A 21,158-nucleotide genomic window follows, 5' to 3' on the forward strand; every position below is an offset into this window, starting at 1 on the left:
TCCTCCTACCTGGTTTGCGCTTAGTGGGACTATAATTTGTTCTTCGACAGGACAATGACCCAAAGCACACCTCCAGGCTGTGAAAGGGCTATTTGACCAATGAGAGTGATGGAGTGCTGCATCAGATGACCTGGCCTCCACAATCACCTGACCTCAACCCAATTGAGATGGTTTGGGATGAGTTGGGCCGCAGAGTGAAGGAAAAGCAGCTAACAAGTGCTCAGAATATGTGGGAACTCCTTCAAGACTGTTGGAAAATAATTCCTTATGAAGTTGTCATCAATGAAAAAGGTGGCTACTTTGAAGAATCTAAAATCTAAATATATTTTCATTTGTTTAACACTTTTTTGGTTACTACATGATTCCATATGTGTTATTTCCTAGTTTTGATATCGCCACTATTATTCTACAATGTAGAAAATAGTAAAAAATTAAGAAAAACCCTTGGATGAGTAGGTGTGTCCAAACTTTTGTCTGGTACTGTGTATGTATGTGTGTGTGAGATTATATATATACTATATAAGTAGTCGCCTACAATAATCGAAGCATCCCTGTGTCACGGCCACAAAGCATGAAAATGGCGAACTGTGGCAGTGCTATGCGTTTGTGCAATCTTGGTTGGGATGATGCTACTGCGTCATAATGTACCACAGACTCCCCAAGTCATACTGCATCACATTTTCAAATCTCTATTTTGATTAAAAGTCGCATTACTATACTACAGTTCTCAACCATTCCCTGATGCTCTGAATGGGATAAATACATGCAATACCAATGTTTGAAACACAGAAAAATATGACCAGCCTTACAGTTCTAAAGCATCCGAATTAAAGACCATTTTCTATAAAGGGAAATTGGGGTATTATGTCTCACATAAGACTGTTCTGTTGCTCCAGAAATATTTTGTCAGGCTTCTCAAAAAGTAGCCTAATCATGCCAAAACCCTTCAATACAACAATATTGAAAGAAAGTCCTTTCGATGCAAAACACTCCTTGCTCTTATTATCGAACATGATTCATTGCAGAAAAACATCTCTCCCATAAAATCATTCACATTCATACAAGCTTGCTATATAAATGTTAGTCAAAAAGGTCCTCAATGGCTATGTAGACTCATTACATCATTGTTTTTGAGATGTCACCTAGGCCTAATAAACTATTCAAGACCAGTTCAGTGACAAAATCATAATCTGACAGTTTTGAGAGGTTACTTCTCATTAATAGGACTGTCTCTTCTCAATCGATTTTGTCGCTTAAGTCAGAGCCACAGTAGGAGAATTGGAAAACACGAAGACTACTGTATGCACGGTCAAAGACATTACCTTTGTTTTTACTGTAGCTTCAGCAAGAGGAGTGAAGCGACAAAATAAAAAAGACACCAAGTTGACCATCAAAATGGCAACTGCGCCTCAGAGAGAGATTAGGCTTTCAAACTAGTGTTTGGTCCCACAAAGTAAGGCGAGATGAAGTCTCCTTTTCCCCCTCTGTGGGTGAAGTGATGACCAAAAGGAAATCAGAGATAGAGATGTAATGGAGGGGTTGGGCTTGTGACTCGGGACATATGAGCTTAGAAGCCCCCAGAGTTTTTTGGAGCATCTCTCGAAACGTCCAAATCACTACTCTTTGTGATGTCGCTTACGACATGCTCGTCCAATAGGTTTGTTTTTGACTGGATATGATAAGTTGCTGCTAAAATCTAAATAAGCCAAAATTCGAACTGTACACTTCTCAGTGGCGCATCTTCAAATCCGGGTATACGTGCACTCGAACCTCACACAACCCCCCCATTCAAAAAGCAAGCAAACATTCTCGTGATCATCTCTGAGTTCTAATATCACCTCTATAAAACGCTAAATAGTTATCATGATTACAGGCCGTACCATTGGGCAACACTACTCACCCCACTTCTGAGGAGAGAGGAACTGCACAGACTCACCAAGGCTCTCTGTCCGACATCCTCCGTGTCGAGAAAAGAGGTGCCAGGGTAGACACGTGGCACTGGCATACCCAACCACAGCCCGCAATCCTCACACCACCAAACACCCCCCACCCCTCTCTCCGCCTCCCCCCGCCCTCACCCGCCAAAAAAAGTCCATTCCACTTTGCCATTTTTTGTTTGTTTATATTCACAACCTTGCAAAAGAAAGCTGCAATCGTCCCGCACTCTTTGGTAGTCCCGATTCAGCATTTTCCCCCCACAGCAATATAAATGCTGCAACTAATACGAGTTGAAAGGAGAATCATCTCTGTTACAGTCCTGCACATTGAAAAAAAGCCTCCATTTCAAGGCAGCAGCTTGCAGGCTTGTCGTCACTGGAGCCATCCTTTTTTCCTCACTTTTATTCAGTCAAGAAACGGCACACTTATCAGGAGAGCCCAAACGGCTGAGGGAGACCACAAAACAATTATTCATGAATAAAAGGCAAGAAACTCACTGTTGCTAGAGAGAGGGAAACTAAGCCTGGCCTCCCATTGGCTGCTGTTTGGCCATGTGCTCCGGAGTCACCAGAGAAGCTTGGGCAAATCAAGGAAATGTTCTAATATTAGAAAATGTATCTAGGCAGTGATCAAGCTCCTGACCCAAACAACTCCACCTTTTTTACATTGCACTTTGCATCCTCAAAGACTGACTCGGTTTTTTGAGGAGGACATTGAAATGTATGCAGTATGATAATAAAACAAATATTTTATGAAAAAACGGATTATACAGATACAATTAATGTCTGGTGCTGCAATATTAGGTAAGATATATTTTACAATTACTAGGAATGGACCATTAAAATTAACAGATAACTGATTTATCAAAATATGGATGACACATGTATTAAATTCAAAACAGAAGGTTCCTTTACAGCATCAGAGGCACCAGCCACTCAAACAGCGAGATCTTGATTTCTTGTCTTTTATTATATTTTTTTTTACCACATCGTTAGGAGCTAGTGACAAGCATTTTGCCACACCGTTAGGAGCTAGTGACAAGCATTTTGCCACACCGTTTTGAGCTAGTGACAAGCATTTTGCCACACCGTTAGGAGCTAGTGACAAGCATTTTGCCACACCGTTAGGAGCTAGTAACAAGCATTTTGACACACCGTTAGGAGCTAGTGACAAGCATTTTGACACACCGTTAGGGGCTAGTGACAAGCATTTTGACACACCGTTAGGAGCTAGTGACAAGCATTTTGCCACACCGTTAGGAGCTAGTGACAAGCATTTTGCCACACCGTTAGGAGCTAGTGACAAGCATTTTGCCACACCGTTAGGAGCTAGTGACAAGCATTTTGACACACCGTTAGGAGCTAATGACAAGCATTTTGACACACCGTTAGGAGCTAGTGACAAGCATTTTGCCACACCGTTAGGAGCTAATGACAAGCATTTTCCCACACCGTTAGGAGCTAGTGACAAGCCTTTTGCCACACTGTTAAGAGCTAGTGACAAGCATTTTGCCACACCGTTAAGAGCTAATGACAAGCATTTTGCCAGACTGTTAGGAGCTAATGACAAGCATTTTGCCACACTGTTAGGAGCTAGTGACAAGCATTTTGCCACACCGTTAAGAGCTAATGACAAGTATTTTGCCAGACTGTTAGGAGCTAATGACAAGCATTTTGCCACACTGCTAGGAGCTAATGACAAGCATTTTGCCACACTGTTAGGAGCTAATGACAAGCATTTTGCCACACCGCTAGGAACTAGTGACAAGCATTTTGCCACACCGCTAGGAGCTAATGACAAGCATTTTTCTGCACCCGCTATAACATCTGCTTAACTGTGTACGCAACCAATAAACTTATATTTTTCTTCATTTTAAATCAAGATTAATATAACTAGAAACTCAAATACACCATTTGTATTCTTTGCGGGGTCACCAGTCATACAAATACTGTTAATTTGTATGAGGTTGTATCAACAGGAATAAACTGCAGTGTTGTTAAGAGTATCTGCAAGCCAAGATATTTTGGTATATAATCATTGCAACTTTCGAACAATTTTGCAATACCTTTTTGTCCTAAGTAAGTAAAGTAGTGAAACATAATTCTACCATGAAGTGGTCCTGAACTTCTCAAATATGGGTTGCTTTGTTTGGCTGAAGCTGGAGCTGGCTAGCTTAACGTCGATGCAGCAAAATCTCTGTAAAACACTTGCTACAGATATTGTAAATTTGACACATTGTGTTAATACGCCCAACGTGTTTTACTGTAACCACGATATAGCCTAGCAGAAATTACACAGGCCCACTTAACATTTTTACAAATAGTTCATATTTTATGAAATAAAGAAATATAAATATACATGAGCAATTCGAAGGTAATGGAGTGACACTGAGACTCACATTTTTCACATTAAAAAGTATGTCAAACAAAAAAACAATACATTTTCAGCAAAATTGTTAAAAGCTAATGATGAAAAGTTAAACTGAATAAAATTGGCATGCCGTACCACCTCTCAACACACCTCAAGTTGTTCCTATGTTTTGCAAAAGAGATACAATAGACGTTCGAGGATGTCCTAACTAGAAGTCTATTCAACATTAGTGTTCATATGTAGGCTAGTTGTTTCTCTTATATTTATAAGTTGGGGGGGTGGGGGGGTAATACAGTGAAATAGTTATTCATCGCTACCCTTTACATAAGCAACCCTACAAACCATACATTACCCTAACCCTAAGTACAATGCACAAAGAAGCTAACGAGTTAATACAACAAACAAAAAAAACTACATTACACTGAATTTACATAAATTATTACCCAGCAATAGCGACTGAACAGACACGTGAACAGGCATAGTTACCACAGACGTTGGTGATCCTGCAAGTTTTGGAATCAATCCAAGACAAATCTGGAGATATAACTTTGGCAGTGTCCTAAACCAATGCACATGTGCAGAATACGCTTAACTTTTAAACAACAAAGCGCACTAACTGTGTAATAACAATATTATAATGGTCCAAAATATAGGGGTGCTGTCAACTACAGCAAAGTTGCCCATGTTGCAACAATGTAGCAAGTAAAACTCGTACATGAACTTGCAGATGACGTGTTCGAGAAATTCGCAACCTTTGCCATTATTTTGTCTGTTAAGCACAATGTTGCTACATTGAGTAAAAATGTAGCCAACAAAATAGTGTAACATTCACGTGCCGTTTGGGAACTCTGGAAAATATGGTTACAGTAGCTAGCTAGCTCGACTTGGTAGATTTTTAGATGTCAATAGAGAGGCGCACGTTAGTACTGCAAGTGGCAGACATTATGCAACTAACTAGGTATTATTTTAACATTTAGCGTAGTTTAAAGAAAACGACTTGTTGCAGTGTCCTCGACAAGTTTATAGACCTGTGCAAGTTCGTACTGCCTTGTGTGCGTAGGGCACCTAGTTGAAGATCTTCCACCATTTTCCCGTTCAGAGGCTATAGCACTGGAAATGTGCACCAACTTAGGAAAAACTCACCCGCAGACGCAGATACTTCTTCCAAATATCTCGCTGTGGCGGCACTTTAACACGTCGAAATGCAGACAGCGAGTTTCCTTATCTTTCACCTGTTCTTTCCCTCAATACTTTAAAGTCGTCCACCTCCTTTGATTACTTCTAGTCCGGTTTCTTTCTTTCTCCCTTTCTTTCTTTTGCTGCACATGACTCTCAGCTCCCTACACAGCCATTTTCCAGCACAGCACCGCGCAGAAAATGAGAGTGCGTGGGAACTAATATGAACAGCACGGGAAAAAACGAACCCAGTCGGAAAAGCACGAATCATTGCAGGACAGGAAGCATATGGCCATTTCCATGTAAAGGACCCATGAGCACCAACCTGTGAAGTTTATAGGATCATGTCAAATTGGGTGTCAAATGGAAGCTAAGAGTCATTTTCTTTTTTAAATTAAGGCATATATCCATTTATCAACGATTTTTCATCCAAAAAAATAGGAATAATAGAAGGTTTAGATTTTTGGTCAGTTGGAAAAGAGTTCTTAGAAAACATATATTTCTAATTTCAATCCCTCATGAGGAGGGAGGATAATGAAAGATAACATAAGTAACAAGTAGTTGGTGTTTTTACTGATATCTATTTTGTTTATTAATTATTAAGTGATTGAATCCTAATCGTTAATGGAATGTCAGTAAAATCTGTAACAGAATTTCTGCTATTGATTTGGCTACAATGGGAAATCGTAGTAGGCACAGACCACAAGTTTGGACAGTACAGTAAAGCAAAGTAGAGTATAGTTGACTACAGTAGAGTACACTAGAGTTAAGTACAGTATAATGTATTGTACTGTAATGTTTTGAAATATACTATACTCTACTGTACTCTACTCTACTGTACTGTACTGTACTCTTCTGAGCTCTACTGTGCTGTACTTTGATGTCCAAACTTGGGAAATATAGATGTCTATGATTGGTTCAGATTTGGTCCGGACCAACCAAATGTCTTGTTTGAGGGCAGAGCTCATTAAAATAATAGCCCGTGTTTAGAATAATACCCAAATATGCAAATTAAACCTTTGTGTACCTATTTAAGATACATCTCCATGTAGAGAATGACATTCACATCCATGCATTTATGTGCAATACAGATCAGGGACCCATGATGAAATTCCGTTACTGGGTATAGATCCACTTCACTTACTGTTGTTCAATAACCAAAAGAGATTTCTTCAAAGTCAATGTGTCATGTCATAGCTGACACCCCATTCTTTCTGTAATCGTTAAATCTTATATCGGAGCATATATTTAACAATTTTGGTCAAACGTGGACACAAAAAAACAGTGGGAGATTTTACCTAAATTATGTTACCAAACTTTCCATCTGCACAGTTCTTCCAGTAAATGTTTTTGTAAAATGTTTTGTGTAAATTGTTAAAAGTAGTCCTTGTGCATAGCTGTATGGTTTGTTAAACTTTATTTTGCTCCCGAGTGGCACAGCGGTCTGAGGCACTGCATCTCAGTGTTAGAGGAATCACTACAGGCCCTGGTTCGTTTCTGGGCTGTATCACACCCGGCCATGGTCAGGAGTCTCATAGGGGCTGTGCACAATTGTCCCAGCGTCGTCCGGTTTAGGGGAAGGTTTGGCCGGGGTAGGCCATTATTGTAAATAAGAATTTGTTCTTAACTGACTTGCCTAGTTAAATAAAGGATACATAAAATAATGTACCTGGCCTTCAGATTTGAAGACTTATTGTTACAGACTATATATATGTTTTGAATAGAGAAATATGCATTTGATCACAATAAGCCTCTATAGTTGTTAGTGTTGTGAATGTGCTTCTCCAAAATGTTGTAAGATGTAAGTCCCAAAAAGAACTGTACACTTCATATTATTCTTCTGCCATTCATTTATTTCAAACACTGTTAGACAATTGAGAGAAAATGAATTTCACACCAACTTTCACCAGAAACCAGTTTGGGAAATATACAATGAAGTTTGAGGGCCACCAAGGTAAGACAAAACAAACATTAATTATGTTTATGGATTACAATTGACCATTACAGATATCCCATTTATCATACATCAGGAACAAATATGAGAAGGTAGTTGTAATCAGGTGGTTATATTCTGCGTGCACCTCAGGCTTTCACCCCGTTTCATTATTGAAGTTGAATCAAAGACCACTAAATGAATACATTTCAATTATGTAAAACTACACACTCATTTGGGTGCATTCAGAACCAGTGTTTTTTTTTTCTTGCGTTACATTAAACAGTGTAAAAGTGCAGAATGGGTCATATATTTGCAATCAAAGAATCAGATAAATTCTCTAGCAAGCAAGACCATGAAAACAACATCGGACTAATATAACGACTAGTTATCCAGTTCAGTGAAAGATGTCTAGCACGAGGACACAGTATTATTTCCAATAAAGGGACCACACTTTGACAACATCAAGATCTGGGAAATCCATTTTGAATTGAATGCCCTATTTTATTATACCCTCACAAAAATCACACTTATTTGTTTCAAGTACTAATAAAGTATATCAATTTTTAAAAAGTAGATACGTTTTAGATTTCTGACCTTCTGTTATCCTGTCTCGTTCCAGTTGTTCAAGTATTAGTTGGTGACAAATTATTATTTGTGTTTTAACTTGGTCAATATTCCCATATCCCCAGCCAACTGTGAAACACGTGTTCCTAACATCATCTGACATACAGTAAGACAGTTCATCCTAATATAACAGTTTATCTGATATAACCACGAGTGGAAGAATTTTGGTTGTTCATTCTATAGTTGCAGAAGAAAACAATGACAGTATACAATGTTGACAGCCAAACCATTGCCTACATCTCATCTTCAAATCTCTCACCATTCTATCAAGTCTGTTGTTCTTGATTGCCAACTTCCGTTTAGGTTAGTTATGGTGTTCGTAAACAGCATAGGCGTATCAGCAACGCAACAAGACTGCTTCCATATCAAAATATACAAAACACAGTTTAATTTCTTTGTCCTTCAGTTGGAATCCTGCTGATCCCTGTCATTAGTTGTTCAGAATAATTTAAAAGGGGCCTCACGAGTGGCGCATCAGTCTAAGGCACTGCATCACAGTGCTTGAGGTGTCACTACAGACCCGGGTTTGATCCCAGGCTGTGTTACAACCGGCCGTGAGACAAGATCGAAATTGGGGAGGAAAAAAGGGGTACATTTTTTAAAAATAATTTAAAGAGCCAATCAGCAGTTGAAACAATAACAAAGCATACTCTTCTCCCCGCCACTGTTTTAGTAAAAAGCTGAGGAATGGGCTGGAGAAATGCAACCACTAAAATTCATGATATCAAAAAAATCTATTGTTTTAACCATGTTTTGAGGCTTTACAGGGTTTGTTTACATTTACTTTGTTTACAACCACTGGAGAAAAAGAAGTTTATATTTTGGGTTCTGATGGGGAACGACAGTTGAACGAAGCTCATGAAGCTTTTATAAATTATAATCATCAAGAATCAATGGGTACATATAATTAAGTCCAAAAATGGATGGAGCAACTGCAGATTGCCCCCATTAACAGTGAAGATGAAAAAAGTTCACTTACAGTACACATCTGACATTAAACAGCACAGGGAGCCAGATCTTACATACACTGCACAATTCTAAAAATGCAAAAGGAAAACAAGAGTTCTGAAAAATGATGAGAACAGTGTTAAGGGAAAACGCCTAACCTGTGCAAATACACTCAACCGCTAGATTACTTTGTAGGGTAGCTTGCTTCAACAAGCAGGTCAGTATGGTATTGCAGGATCACAAACAATTTAGTATCAAAAAGGTAGCAATGACAGAACGAAGTGTCCTTTATTTTGTGTCCCGTCAATCATTTTGTGATTTAAACCAATGGAAGAAATCGGTGGAGTTTATCCATTTGATGATATCACTGGAATGATTGACAGGGCTTGGCAGCGGGGCTCAATCCTGAAGCTTCCTATGTACAGTACCTCTTATTTAGAAGGGCTCTTATGAGAAATCCATGCTTTGGCACGGGGGCACTATTTCACTATCCCTGTGACCATGAATCATTACTACCACATTATTGTTCTTGTGTGTTAAAGACAGCACTGAATTAAAGGGCTTGGACACACTAAGTACATAAACATTCAACGTATGTTTGAAAGGCCTATTTTGATCAGACAAAACCAGCAGCCATATTTCATGTCATGAAACACTTTTGGAATACTAATAGAATGTTAAACAATTTAACAGATATTGGAGAAAACATTTTATTCATCGGCTGTCTGCATCTATAAGCCACATCCAAATCTTCGTTCTTAATTTAGTTAATTAACTTGGAGTTTCCTCGTGTCTCTATCCATTCACATAACAGAATGGGCGCATCAAATTTGTGACATTGTCACAAATAAGGGCCAATAAATGAAGTTATATTTAGCCCGAAACAAATAAAATGAACATAAAAAGTAATAAATAGGTTATTTCATTAAAAAATTATGTATTTACAAAGTACAAAAATGTTACAGGTGCTACAGTGAACCTAAAACCAAAGGTGGGAGGGATTAAACCAATTTTGGCTCAACAGTTTCGAGTGTGGGACGATGCATACTGTAACTCCACCGTGTGAAGTCTTCTTTTTTTGTACTCTCCCTCCAGTTGCCTCAATTGGCTCAGGCTTGAGTATATTCTCGCGGATAAACATGCAAGCCCTTCATATACGGTACAGTAGCCGGTCAGAGAGTATGTAACCTTAGTCTAGGGTGTGACTCTACCTAGACCTTTCACCTTATTGGAGCAATGCTAGGCTAATACCCCTCTTTCTCCTTTGGCTTGGATTTCTGCGCTGCTGTACCCTGTGCTCCTCGCCCTGCCACCTCCAGGCTCCAGTCGGACTGAGCCGAGTTGATCCACGACGCCTTGAAACGCGGCTGCCTGATGGGGAGCGCAGGGCTTTGGGCCTCCTTTTCCTCCGGGTCGTCAAAGCTCACCTCCTGCACCGCCTCCTGCTTCTTAAAGGAGTCCCTCCTCTCAGACAGGGCCAGTTTCCTCATCACCACCACTTCATTGGAGCGGTGGTCGCTGCTGGCCGACTCCCTGTGGCTTCTCTGACCGCCCAGATAAAGTCCCTGGCGGCCATGTTGTTCTCCCACACAGACAAACCCTGTGGCGGTATCCTCCAGGTCCTCTAGCCCCTCCCCCTCCGACAGGGGCATCTCCATGGTGTGTCGGCGGGTGGCGTAGGCCTTCTTGTCGCCGTGGTACACCCCTGAGAGCTTCTCAGCCGACTGCACCCTCTTGAGGAGGGGCGAGCGGGGCGGCTCGGCGCTGCGGGGGCGCACAGAATGGCGGGCGATGGTGGGAGGGGACAGGGTCTTGCCGTGGAAGCCGTGGAGGCCCTTTGAAAGGCTGGGGAGGGAGGACGGAGAGCACTGGGGGGAGAGGGGCTGTGGAGGGGGGATACAGGCCAGCGGGGAGGGGGGGATGCTGCTGGTAGACTTGCAGCGACCTGCCTTGGTGTAGCGGCCCAGGACGTGGAGGGAGCTGGGACGGGCCTGGGGGATGGGGGAGTTGGGAGAGCTGGAGCAGGGAGAGGAGCTCTGGGGGGAGTTGGAGTCTGAGAGAGAACAGAAGAACATGATGTCGATAAGCCTTTGCTTTGTAATTGCAGCAATCAAACAAACATTCTCACTTTAGTGCTGATAACGGTTTGATAATAGCTAGAATTAACATTATCCTAAACTTTTTCTGTATGACATGCAGTAAAGAAATGTTATTTTAATGGAGAAAAAAAGTGATTTTCTTTCAAAACAAGGACATTTCTAAGTGACCCCAAACTTTTGCATGGTAGTGTATATACAGTACCAGTCAAAAGTTTGGACACACCTACTCATTCAAGGGTTTTTCTTTATTTAAAAAATATATATTTTCTACATTGTAGAATAATAGTGAAGACATTAAACTATGAAATAACACATATGGAATCATATAGTAACCAAAAAGTGTTAAATCTAAATATATTTTATATGTGAGATTTTTCAAAGTAGCAAGCCTTTGCCTTTGACAGCTTTGCACACTCTTGGCATTCTCTCAACCAGCGTCATCTGGAATGCTTTTCCAACAGTCTTCAAAATCAAATCAAATAAAAAAAAATGTGTCACATACACATGGTTAGCAGACGTTAATGTGAGTGTAGCGAAATGCTTGTGCTTCTAGTTCCGACAATGCAGTAATAACCAACAAGTAATCTAGCTAACAATTCCAAAACTACTACCTTATAGACACAAGTGTAAGGGGATAAAGAATATGTACATAAAGATATATGAATAAGTGATGGTACAGAGCGGCATAGGCAAGATACAGTAGATGGTATTGAGTACAGTATATACATATGAGATGAGTATGTAAACAAAGTGGCATAGTTAAAGTGGCTAGTGATACATGTATTACATAAAGATGCAGTAGATGATATAGAGTACAGTATATACAGTGCCTTGCGAAAGTATTCGGCCCCCTTGAACTTTGCAACCTTTTGCCACATTTCAGGCTTCAAACATAAAGATATAAAACTGTATTTTTTTGTGAAGAATCAACAACAAGTGGGACACAATCATGAAGTGGAACGACATTTATTGGATATTTCACACTTTTTTAACAAATCAAAAACTGAAAAATTGGGCGTGCAAAATTATTCAGCCCCTTTACTTTCAGTGCAGCAAACTCTCTCCAGAAGTTCAGTGAGGATCTCTGAATGATCCAATGTTGACCTAAATGACTAATGATGATAAATACAATCTACCTGTGTGTAGTCAAGTCTCCGTATGAATGCACCTGCACTGTGATAGTCTCAGAGGTCCGTTAAAAGCGCAGAGAGCATCATGAAGAACAAGGAACACACCAGGCAGGTCCAAGATACTGTTGTGAAGAAGTTTAAAGCCGGATTTGGATACAAAAATATTTCCCAAGCTTTAAACATCCCAAGGAGCACTGTGCAAGCGATAATATTGAAATGGAAGGAGTATCAGACCACTGCAAATCTACCAAGACCTGGCCGTACCTCTAAACTTTCAGCTCATACAAGGAGAAGACTGATCAGAGATGCAGCCAAGAGGCCCATGATCACTCTGGATGAACTGCAGAGATCTACAGCTGAGGTGGGAGACTCTGTCCATAGGACAACAATCAGTCGTATATTGCACAAATCTGGCCTTTATGGAAGAGTGGCAAGAAGAAAGCCATTTCTTAAAGATATCCATAAAAAGTGTTGTTTAAAGTTTGCCACAAGCCACCTGGGAGACACACCAAACATGTGGAAGAAGGTGCTCTGGTCAGATGAAACCAAAATTGAACTTTTTGGCAACAATGCAAAACGTTATGTTTGGCGTAAAAGCAACACAGCTGAACACACCATCCCCACTGTCAAACATGGTGGTGGCAGCATCATGGTTTGGGCCTGCTTTTCTTCAGCAGGGACAGGGAAGATGGTTCAAATTGATGGGAAGATGGATGGAGCCAAATACAGGACCATTCTGGAAGAAAACCTGATGGAGTCTGCAAAAGACCTGAGACTGGGACGGAGATTTGTCTTCCAACAAGACAATGATCCAAAACATAAAGCAAAATCTACAATGGAATGGTTAAAAAATAAACATATCCAGGTGTTAGAATGGCCAAGTCAAAGTCCAGACCTGAATCCAATCGAGAATCTGTGGAAAGAACTGAAAACTGCTGTTCACAAATGCTCTCCATCCAACCTCACTGAGCTCGAGCTGTTTTGCAAGGAGGAATTTTAAAAAAAATGTCAGTCTCTCGATGTGCAAAACTGATAGAGACATACCCCAAGCGACTTACAGCTGTAATCGCAGCAAAAGGTGGCGCTACAAAGTATTAACTTAAGGGGGCTGAATAATTTTGCACGCCCAATTTTTCAGTTTTTGATTTGTTAAAAAAGTTTGAAATATCCAATAAATGTCGTTCCACTTCATGATTGTGTCCCACTTGTTGTTGATTCTTCACAAAAAAAGACAGTTTTATATCTTTATGTTTGAAGCCTGAAATGTGGCAAAAGGTCGCAAAGTTCAAGGGGGCCGAATACTTTCGCAAGGCACTGTACGTATACATATGAGATGAATAATGTAGGGTATGTAAACATTATATTAGGTAGCATTGTTTAAAGTGGCTAGTGATATATTTTACATCATTTCCCATCAATTCCCATTATTAAAGTGAGGGGAGTTGAGTCAGTGTGTTGGCAGCAGCCACTCAATGTTAGTGGTGGCTGTTTAACAGTCTGATGGCCTTGAGATAGAAGCTGTTTTTCAGTCTCTCGGTCCCAGCTTTGAGGTCCCACCTGTACTGACCTCGCCTTCTGGATGATAGCGGGGTGAAAAGGCAGTGGCTCGGGTGGTTGTTGTCCTTGATGATCTTTATGTCCTTCCTGTGACATCGGGTGGTGTAGGTGTCCTGGAGGGCAGGTAGTTTGCCCCCGGTGATGCGTTGTGCAGACCTCACTACCCTCTGGAGAGCCTTACGGTTGTGGGCGGAGCAGTTGCCGTACCATGCGTTGATACAGCCCGACAGGATGCTCTCGATTGTGCATCTGTAGAAGTTTGTGAGTGCTTTTGGTGACAAGCCAAATTTCTTCAGCCTCCTGAGGTTGAAGAGGCGCTGCTGCGCCTTCTTCACGATGCTGTCTGTGTGGGTGGACCAATTCAGTTTGTCTGTGATGTGTAAGCCGAGGAACTTAAAACGTACTACCCTCTCCACTACTGTTCCATCGATGTGGATAGGGGGGTGTTCCCTCTGCTGTTTCCTGAAGTCCACAATCATCTCCTTAGTTTTGTTGACGTTGAGTGTGAGGTTATTTTCCTGACACCACACTCCGAGGGCCCTCACTTCCTCCCTGTAGGCCGTCTCGTCGTTGTTGGTAATCAAGCCTATCACTGTTGTGTCGTCCGCAAACTTGATGATTGAGTTGGAGGCGTGCGTGGCCACGCAGTCGTGGGTGAACAGGGAGTACAGGAGAGGGCTCAGAACGCACCCTTGTGGGGCCCCAGTGTTGAGGATCAGCGGGTGGAAATGTTGTTGCCGCCCCTCACCACCTGGGGGCGGCCCGTAAGGAAGTCCAGTACCCAGTTGCACAGGGCGGGGTCGAGACCCAGGGTCTCGAGCTTGATGACGAGCTTGGAGGGCACATATGCTGAGCACTTGTTGGTAGGGCTGGGCGAAATGGCCAAAATATCATATCCAAAATATCATGGTTTTTCAAATTTTTTATGTTATCTTATGTTATTGATTAATAAAAGTTCTACATTTGCTTTATGAGTAGTGCGTGACCCTAGGGTGCTTTATGAGTAGTGCGTGACCCTAGGGTGCTTTATGAGTAGTGCGTGACCCTAGGGTGCTTTATGAGTAGTGCGTGACCCTAGGGTGCTTTATGAGTAGTGCGTGACCCTAGGGTGCTTTATGAGTAGTGCGTGACCCTAGGGTGCTTTATGAGTAGTGCGTGACCCTAGGGTGCTTTATGAGTAGTGCGTGACCCTAGGGTGCTTTATGAGTAGTGCGTGACCCTAGGGTGCTTTATGAGTAGTGCGTGACCCTAGGGTGCTTTATGAGTAGTGCGTGACCCTAGGGTGCTTTATGAGTAGTGCGTGACCCTAGGGTGCTTTATGAGTAGTGCGTGACCCTAGGGTGGCAACACATACACTACCGTTCAAAAGTTTGGGGACACTTAGAAATGTCCTTGTTTTTTAAAGAAAAGCACATTTTTTGTCCATCAAAATAACATCAAATTGATCAGAAATACAGTGTAGACATTGTTAATGTTGGAAATGACTCTTGTAGCTGGAAACTGCAGATTTTTTATAGAATGACTACATAGGCGTACAGAGGCCCATTATTAGCAAACATCACTCCTGTGTTCAAATGGCACGTTGTGTTAGCTAATTCAAGTTTATAATTTTTAAAGGCTAATTGATCAATAGAAAATGTTAGCACAGCTGAAAACTGTTCGTCTGATTAAAGAAGCAATACAACTGGCCTTCTTTAGACTAGTTGAGTATCTGGAGCAACAGAATTTGTGGGTTCGATTACAGGCTCAAAATGGCCAGAAACAAAGACCTTTCCTCTGAAACTCGTCAGTCTATTCTTGTTCTGAGAAATGAAGGCTATTCCATGTGAGAAATTGCCAAGAAACTGAAGATCTCATACAACACTGTGTACTACTCCCTTCACAGAACAGCCCAAACTGTCTCTAACCAGAATAGAAATACGAGTGGAAGGCCCCGGTGCACAACTGAGCAAGAGGACAAGTACATTAATGTGTCTAGTTTGAGAAACAGCCGCCTCACAAGACCTCAACTGGCAGCTTCCTTAAATAGTACACGCAAAAGACCAGTCTCAACGTCAACACTGAAGAGGCAACTCCGGGATGCTGGCTTCTAGGCAGAGTTCCTCTGTCCAGTGTCTGTGCTCTTTTGCCCATCTTAAGCTTTTCTTTTTATTGGCCAGTCTGAGATAAGGCTTTTTCTTTGCAACTCTGCCTTGCTTTTCTTTCAAAAACAAGAACATTTCTAAGTGACCCCAAACTTTTGAATGGTAGTGTATATTCTAAATTATTTCTTTCTCCAGTCGGATTGTTTTATACTGTTCAATTCAACTTCAACCTAAAATCATTTCCTGCATTTCCATAAATTTCTGCACTTCCTGCACTCATTTGAGATCATTTCCACACTGCTACGATATGGGGGGAAAATACTAGGCCTTATTTTAAACCAAATGTTGCAATTGTGATTTAGATCAAAACACTTGGGTGAACTTTTGGAATCATGGAAATAGATTGTTTATTATAATTATATAGTTAGAACGAACGAATGAAAATGCCATGGATGAGTTATTGTAACAGGGTAGGAACCAAAGTGATGTTCAGTGTTTCCTAGGGGACCCTATAATCTTTGGCTACATTAAATCTTTATTCATATAGCCAACATATTCATGCTTCGCCTATTCCTCTTTTATTTAGAAGATACTGTTGCCTCCACCCCTATTGGTATGAGGCTGTAGCTAGCTACGTTTGCTCTGACTCAGCGATTAGCATTAGTGGCTAACACGATGTATAACACGATGCGCTTATAAATCCAGGGTCGTTACAACGATTTAGATTAACTTGCAAAGAAAATACAAACTAGCTGTTTGCAGATGTAAGAAACACAAACGAATATTGTAATTATATAACACTTGTGGATTTATATTAATTTCAAAGTGGAAACAACATCGTTGTCATCAACATTGTTGCATGTGCTGCATTGACCATGCAGACTGAATGAAAGTGTCTCGTGGTCAAACAACAACAAATGCGCTCCTTGAGTGACAGGGGGTGGGACTAGGTCTGTGTGGAAAGCGAGAGAGAGCAGAGAGGGATGACTCAAGTAGCGCAGTAAACAATACAAATTGACGTTATACACATTTAACAAACCAAATATTCAAATACCGTTATAGAAGGTCAAGTAAAATCCCAAACTGGTCCGTGCATAAATACCGGTATATAGTAAAATACAGTATCCCGTCCAGCCCTACTTGGTGGCTGCTTTTCCTTCACGCTGCAGTCCAACTCATCCCAAAACATCTCAATTGGGTTGAGGTCAGGTGATTGTGGAGGCCAGGTCACCTGATGCAGTACTCCATTCACTCTCACTTCTTGGTCAAATTGTCCTTACACAGCCTGGAGGTGTGTTGGGTCATTGTCCTGTTGAAAAACAAATGATAGTCCCACTAAGCACAAGCCAGACACCTCCTCCATGCTTCACAGTGGGAACCACACTTGCAGAGATCATCCTACTCTGCGTCTCACAAAGACACGGCGGTTGGAACCAAAAATCTCATATTTGGACTCATATGACCAAAGGTATTTCCATCGGTCTAATGTCCATAGCTCGTGTTTCTTGGCCCAAGCAAGTCTCTTCTTCTTATTAGTGTCCTTTAGTAGTGGTTTCTTTGCAGCAGTTCAACCATGAAGGCCTGATTCACGCAATCTCCTTTGAACAGTTAATGTTGAGATGTGTCTGTTACTTGAACTCTGTGAAGCATTTATTTGGGCTGCAATTTCTGAGGCTGGTAACTCTAATGAACTTTTCCTCTGCAGCAGAGGTAACTCTGGGTCTTCCTTTCCTGTTGCGGTCCTCATGAGAGCCAGTTTCTTCATAGCGCTTGATTGTTTTTACGACTGCACTTGACAAAACTTTCAAAGTTCTTGAAATGTTCCAGATCGACTGATCTTCATGTCTTAAAGTAATGATGGACGGTCGTTTCGCTTTGCTTATTTGAGCTGTTCTTGCCATAAAATGGACTTGGTCTTTCACCAAATAAGCCCATCTTCTTTATACCAGTCCTAACTGAATGGCTCTAATCCACAAATTAACTTTTAACAAGGCACAATCTGTTAATTTAAATACATTCCAGGTGACTACCTCAAAGCTGGTTGAGAGAATGCCAAGAGTGTGCAAAGCTGTCATCCAGACAAAGGATGGCTGCCTTGAAGAATCGCAAATATAAAATATATTTTGATTTGTTATAGTTTTGATGTCTTCACTATTATTCTACAATGTAGAAAATAGTAAAAATAAAGAAAAACCCTTGAATGAGTAGTTGAGTCCAAACTTTTGACTGGTACTGTATGCCATTAAATCCAAAGCTTTGGCATAACACACGTTTCGTCAAATACAAATTTACTTGGTCTACCACAAGGGTTGAAACATTGTCAAATGCCCACTTACCAACACAAAATTATGCACGGCACAAAATGGTAGCCCAGTTTCGATCCAATAAAGAGGCTAGCTAGCAACTCACCTCCAGACTGGTCGGGGGCGGGGGAGCGGCAGGGTGTGGAGGGTCCAGGCGAGAGGCTCTGGGTGGGGGAGCCAGACAGGCTGTCACTGGAGGAGACTGAATGTTGGAAGCCGGAGGAGAAACTGCGACTGCTCTGCATGGGAGGAGGAGTGTGCTTGGACAGCTTCTTCCAGATGCTACGTCGTCTACTACAGGAGAGAAATGAGATTCAATGTAAAGGTTGTGGGTATACAGGGTTTCAGCAATCGGTTATTAGGCCGATTGAGTATTAGATCATTTTTATAATACTCTGATATTTGATTATGTGAACGCAAAACATGGCAATGTTTGCATTCTGTGGCACAGAATTAATATTTCTTACAAATGGCACCCAATAGAGGAGAGCTTTTTGTCTTATCTGCCATGACACCCAGATTGCAGGTGCTACAGTAGCGGTGACTGGAGTAACTGTTCCTCATATAAATGGAGAGCCCTGTAATGTTCTGCTCTTACCCGTCCTGGCCGTCTTTCCTCTTGCTCTTCTTGCTGCGTCGGGCCATCTTGCTCTTGTAGCTGGTCTTCCTGGCTGGGCCCACCTTGATGGAGGTGTTCTCCAGGGCCGTGGTTTGCAGCGTCACCTTGCTGCCACTCTGGGAATAGAACGGCGATTGGTTTACTGGGCACCAAATGTTCTATGTAGGATAGAGATTGCATATGGAATATATATTTCCTGCTTATAGAACGATGATCACTGATTTGTAACAGGATTGCACAGGTGAAAGTAACAGGGTCTAATATGGCCACCTGTCACAGAGGTTGGACGACAGGGACGACTGCAGTGTTGTTAATCTGGACAGGGACAATATAAGGACTGAGGAATTTCTTGGGGTTTCTTTTTAGGGAGACTGGTCTTGAGAAAGGCCTTGTGCTGAAACGTCTCCGGAGAGAGACAGAGAGAGAGACAGAGAGAGAGACAGAGAGAGAGAGAGAGACAGAGAGAGAGACAGAGACCAAACAAAGAGAGGAAGGAGTATCAGGAAAGCGTGATGGCCCTCTTCCAGTGGGTCTCACCTTGAGAAGCAGCTCCACCACCTCAGTGTGCACCAGACCCTGAACCGACTCCCCGTTCACGTGGGTGATGAGGTCACCAGCCCTCAGGCCCGCCTCGTGGGCCGGAGTGCCCTCCTCCACACACTACAGGAACACATGAAGAATAACCAACCAGAATGTAGCCCTGACTGCTTCGGCATGTATCGATGCTATCAGAAGCAAAATGTAAAACAAGACTAAATAATATATTAGCTAAAGAAGAAACGTAACAGACTGGGACGCGAGCTAACAATAATATAAGTGGATTAAAACCAGCCAGATATTTGGTATTTGAAAGAACAAGTGTTGTTAGAAACAAATACTACACATAATGAAATAAGTAAACACCACAAACCAATACCAAACCACACAGATAGTTCAACCAGACAGTAAAACTAAGTCCCAATACTGCAGCAGTACTAGGAACCATAGAGATACATACTTGAGTGGCCTGTTCCATAAAAATGTCCCTGATCAAGATGGCCATCCTGGAGTTATGTTGTCTAGTGATCTATTTAATTCTGTGGCAAGAACACTTACCCAAACCATGTGGTGCACGGTGTAGACGTCCAAGTCCCCCATGTAGACGCGGATGGCACGCAGGGCGAAGCCGAACCTCTTCCCAGAACTGTGGATGACCACGGGGGGGCGCAGGCTGGTGATGCTGAGGGACAGGTCTCCCCGGCTGGGGGACGAGTCCCGGGACGAGGGGTTGGAGGATAGGGACAGCGATGACTTGGGGCTGCTGGAGAGACCGTCCGTGGTGTCTGGGTGTAAGGAGAGAGAACACGTTAGGATTGAGGAATTTCTTGGGGAATTTAACAAAGTCAGTACAAGCATATCAATCATATAGGTTACAGGGCATTGTAGGCTACATACACAATACAGTGGTGTTGTTGTTGTTAGCATTATGCTAACCTCTGAATAGAGTCAGTGGCTGCATCTCAAATGCTTGGCCCATATAAACGGCAACTTTTAGCCACAGCTCTGGCCAAAAGCAATCCACAGAAATGTATGTTACCAGGAATACGGTACTGTTTGAGACTTGACCTCTCTTAACGTCTGAGTATACTGGTACAAGCTAGCTAGCTCTGGTGGTTTAATTTACCTGGGGTGATGATGAGGGACAGGCCTGAGATGGAAGCTGACTTGGGGACCTTGCAGGCCGCTGGGGGTTTGGGCTTCTCGGGGGTGTCCAGCTGGTGCCCGATGCGGCGGGACGCCCCACGCCTGTAGGAGGGCCGCGTGCCTGTGCTGTTACTACGGAGACGGATACGCCGCAAGTTGGACACTACCCCGTCTGAGAGAGGAGGGAGATAGAAAGAGAGAGAGGGGTGGGGGGGGGGGTAAGTGAATGCCTAACAGTGCACGCTAGAGTGTGGGCATTCTTCTCTTTTAGTAAAATAAGCCCAGTACAAATAGCCTGTGTGTATATATATACACAAAATGACAGTGTGTTTGTGTGTATAGGCCTAAACACAATTGTGTGTGTGAACCAGTGCAATCTAAACTCACCCTCTTCCTCAGCTGCGATGGCGAAGCGTGGCATGGTGTCCAGGCTCTGGGTGCTGTTCATCACCAGCGGACTGGCACTCCTCTCTGACTGGGACGAACTGGAGGCGGCCCTGGGACGCAGGCTAGAGGACAGGAGGAGAACAGAATGAAGTTAACAAGGACAGGACAGGGCACACTTAAAGAAAGGGTAGTTGTGATCTGGTTATGTTACAAGGGATTCAAGAACGACACTTTCTACCCACTAACTCATATTTAACTGAAAAAGGGTTCTTTGGCTGTCCCCATAGGATAATCTTTTTTTGGT

General features: G+C 42.2%; 2 protein-coding genes across 6 annotated transcripts in view; both read right to left on the reverse strand.

Annotated features, from left to right (window-relative positions):
* LOC110508907 (phosphatidylinositol 3-kinase regulatory subunit gamma) overlaps positions 1-5,692 on the reverse strand; it is a 43,226-nt gene extending 37,534 nt beyond the window's left edge. For 2 of the 4 annotated variants that reach the window (XM_021589812.2, XM_021589808.2), the window contains exon 1: positions 5,452-5,692. The gene's annotated coding sequence lies outside the window, so the exon portion shown is untranslated. Of the gene's footprint in view, positions 1-1,900; positions 2,031-5,451 lie in introns of those variants that run through there. The other 2 variants (XM_021589810.2, XM_021589809.2) reach the window with 2 other exon arrangements.
* A 1,624-nt stretch (positions 5,693-7,316) lies between these two features.
* mast3a (microtubule associated serine/threonine kinase 3a) overlaps positions 7,317-21,158 on the reverse strand; it is a 64,486-nt gene continuing 50,644 nt past the window's right edge. For both annotated transcript variants that reach the window (XM_021589814.2, XM_021589813.2), the window contains 7 exons: positions 20,855-20,976; positions 20,448-20,639; positions 19,880-20,106; positions 19,322-19,444; positions 18,764-18,900; positions 18,272-18,459; positions 7,317-11,045 (listed from right to left, as the gene is read on the reverse strand). In XM_021589814.2, the coding sequence (XP_021445489.2) occupies positions 10,237-11,045; positions 18,272-18,459; positions 18,764-18,900; positions 19,322-19,444; positions 19,880-20,106; positions 20,448-20,639; positions 20,855-20,976 (1,798 nt within the window). In that variant the 3' untranslated portion in view covers positions 7,317-10,236. The remainder of the gene's footprint in view (positions 11,046-18,271; positions 18,460-18,763; positions 18,901-19,321; positions 19,445-19,879; positions 20,107-20,447; positions 20,640-20,854; positions 20,977-21,158) is intronic.

Source organism: Oncorhynchus mykiss, chromosome 28 (assembly GCF_013265735.2).
Source record: "Oncorhynchus mykiss isolate Arlee chromosome 28, USDA_OmykA_1.1, whole genome shotgun sequence".
In the NCBI taxonomy this organism is placed as follows: Eukaryota; Metazoa; Chordata; class Actinopteri; order Salmoniformes; family Salmonidae; genus Oncorhynchus; species Oncorhynchus mykiss.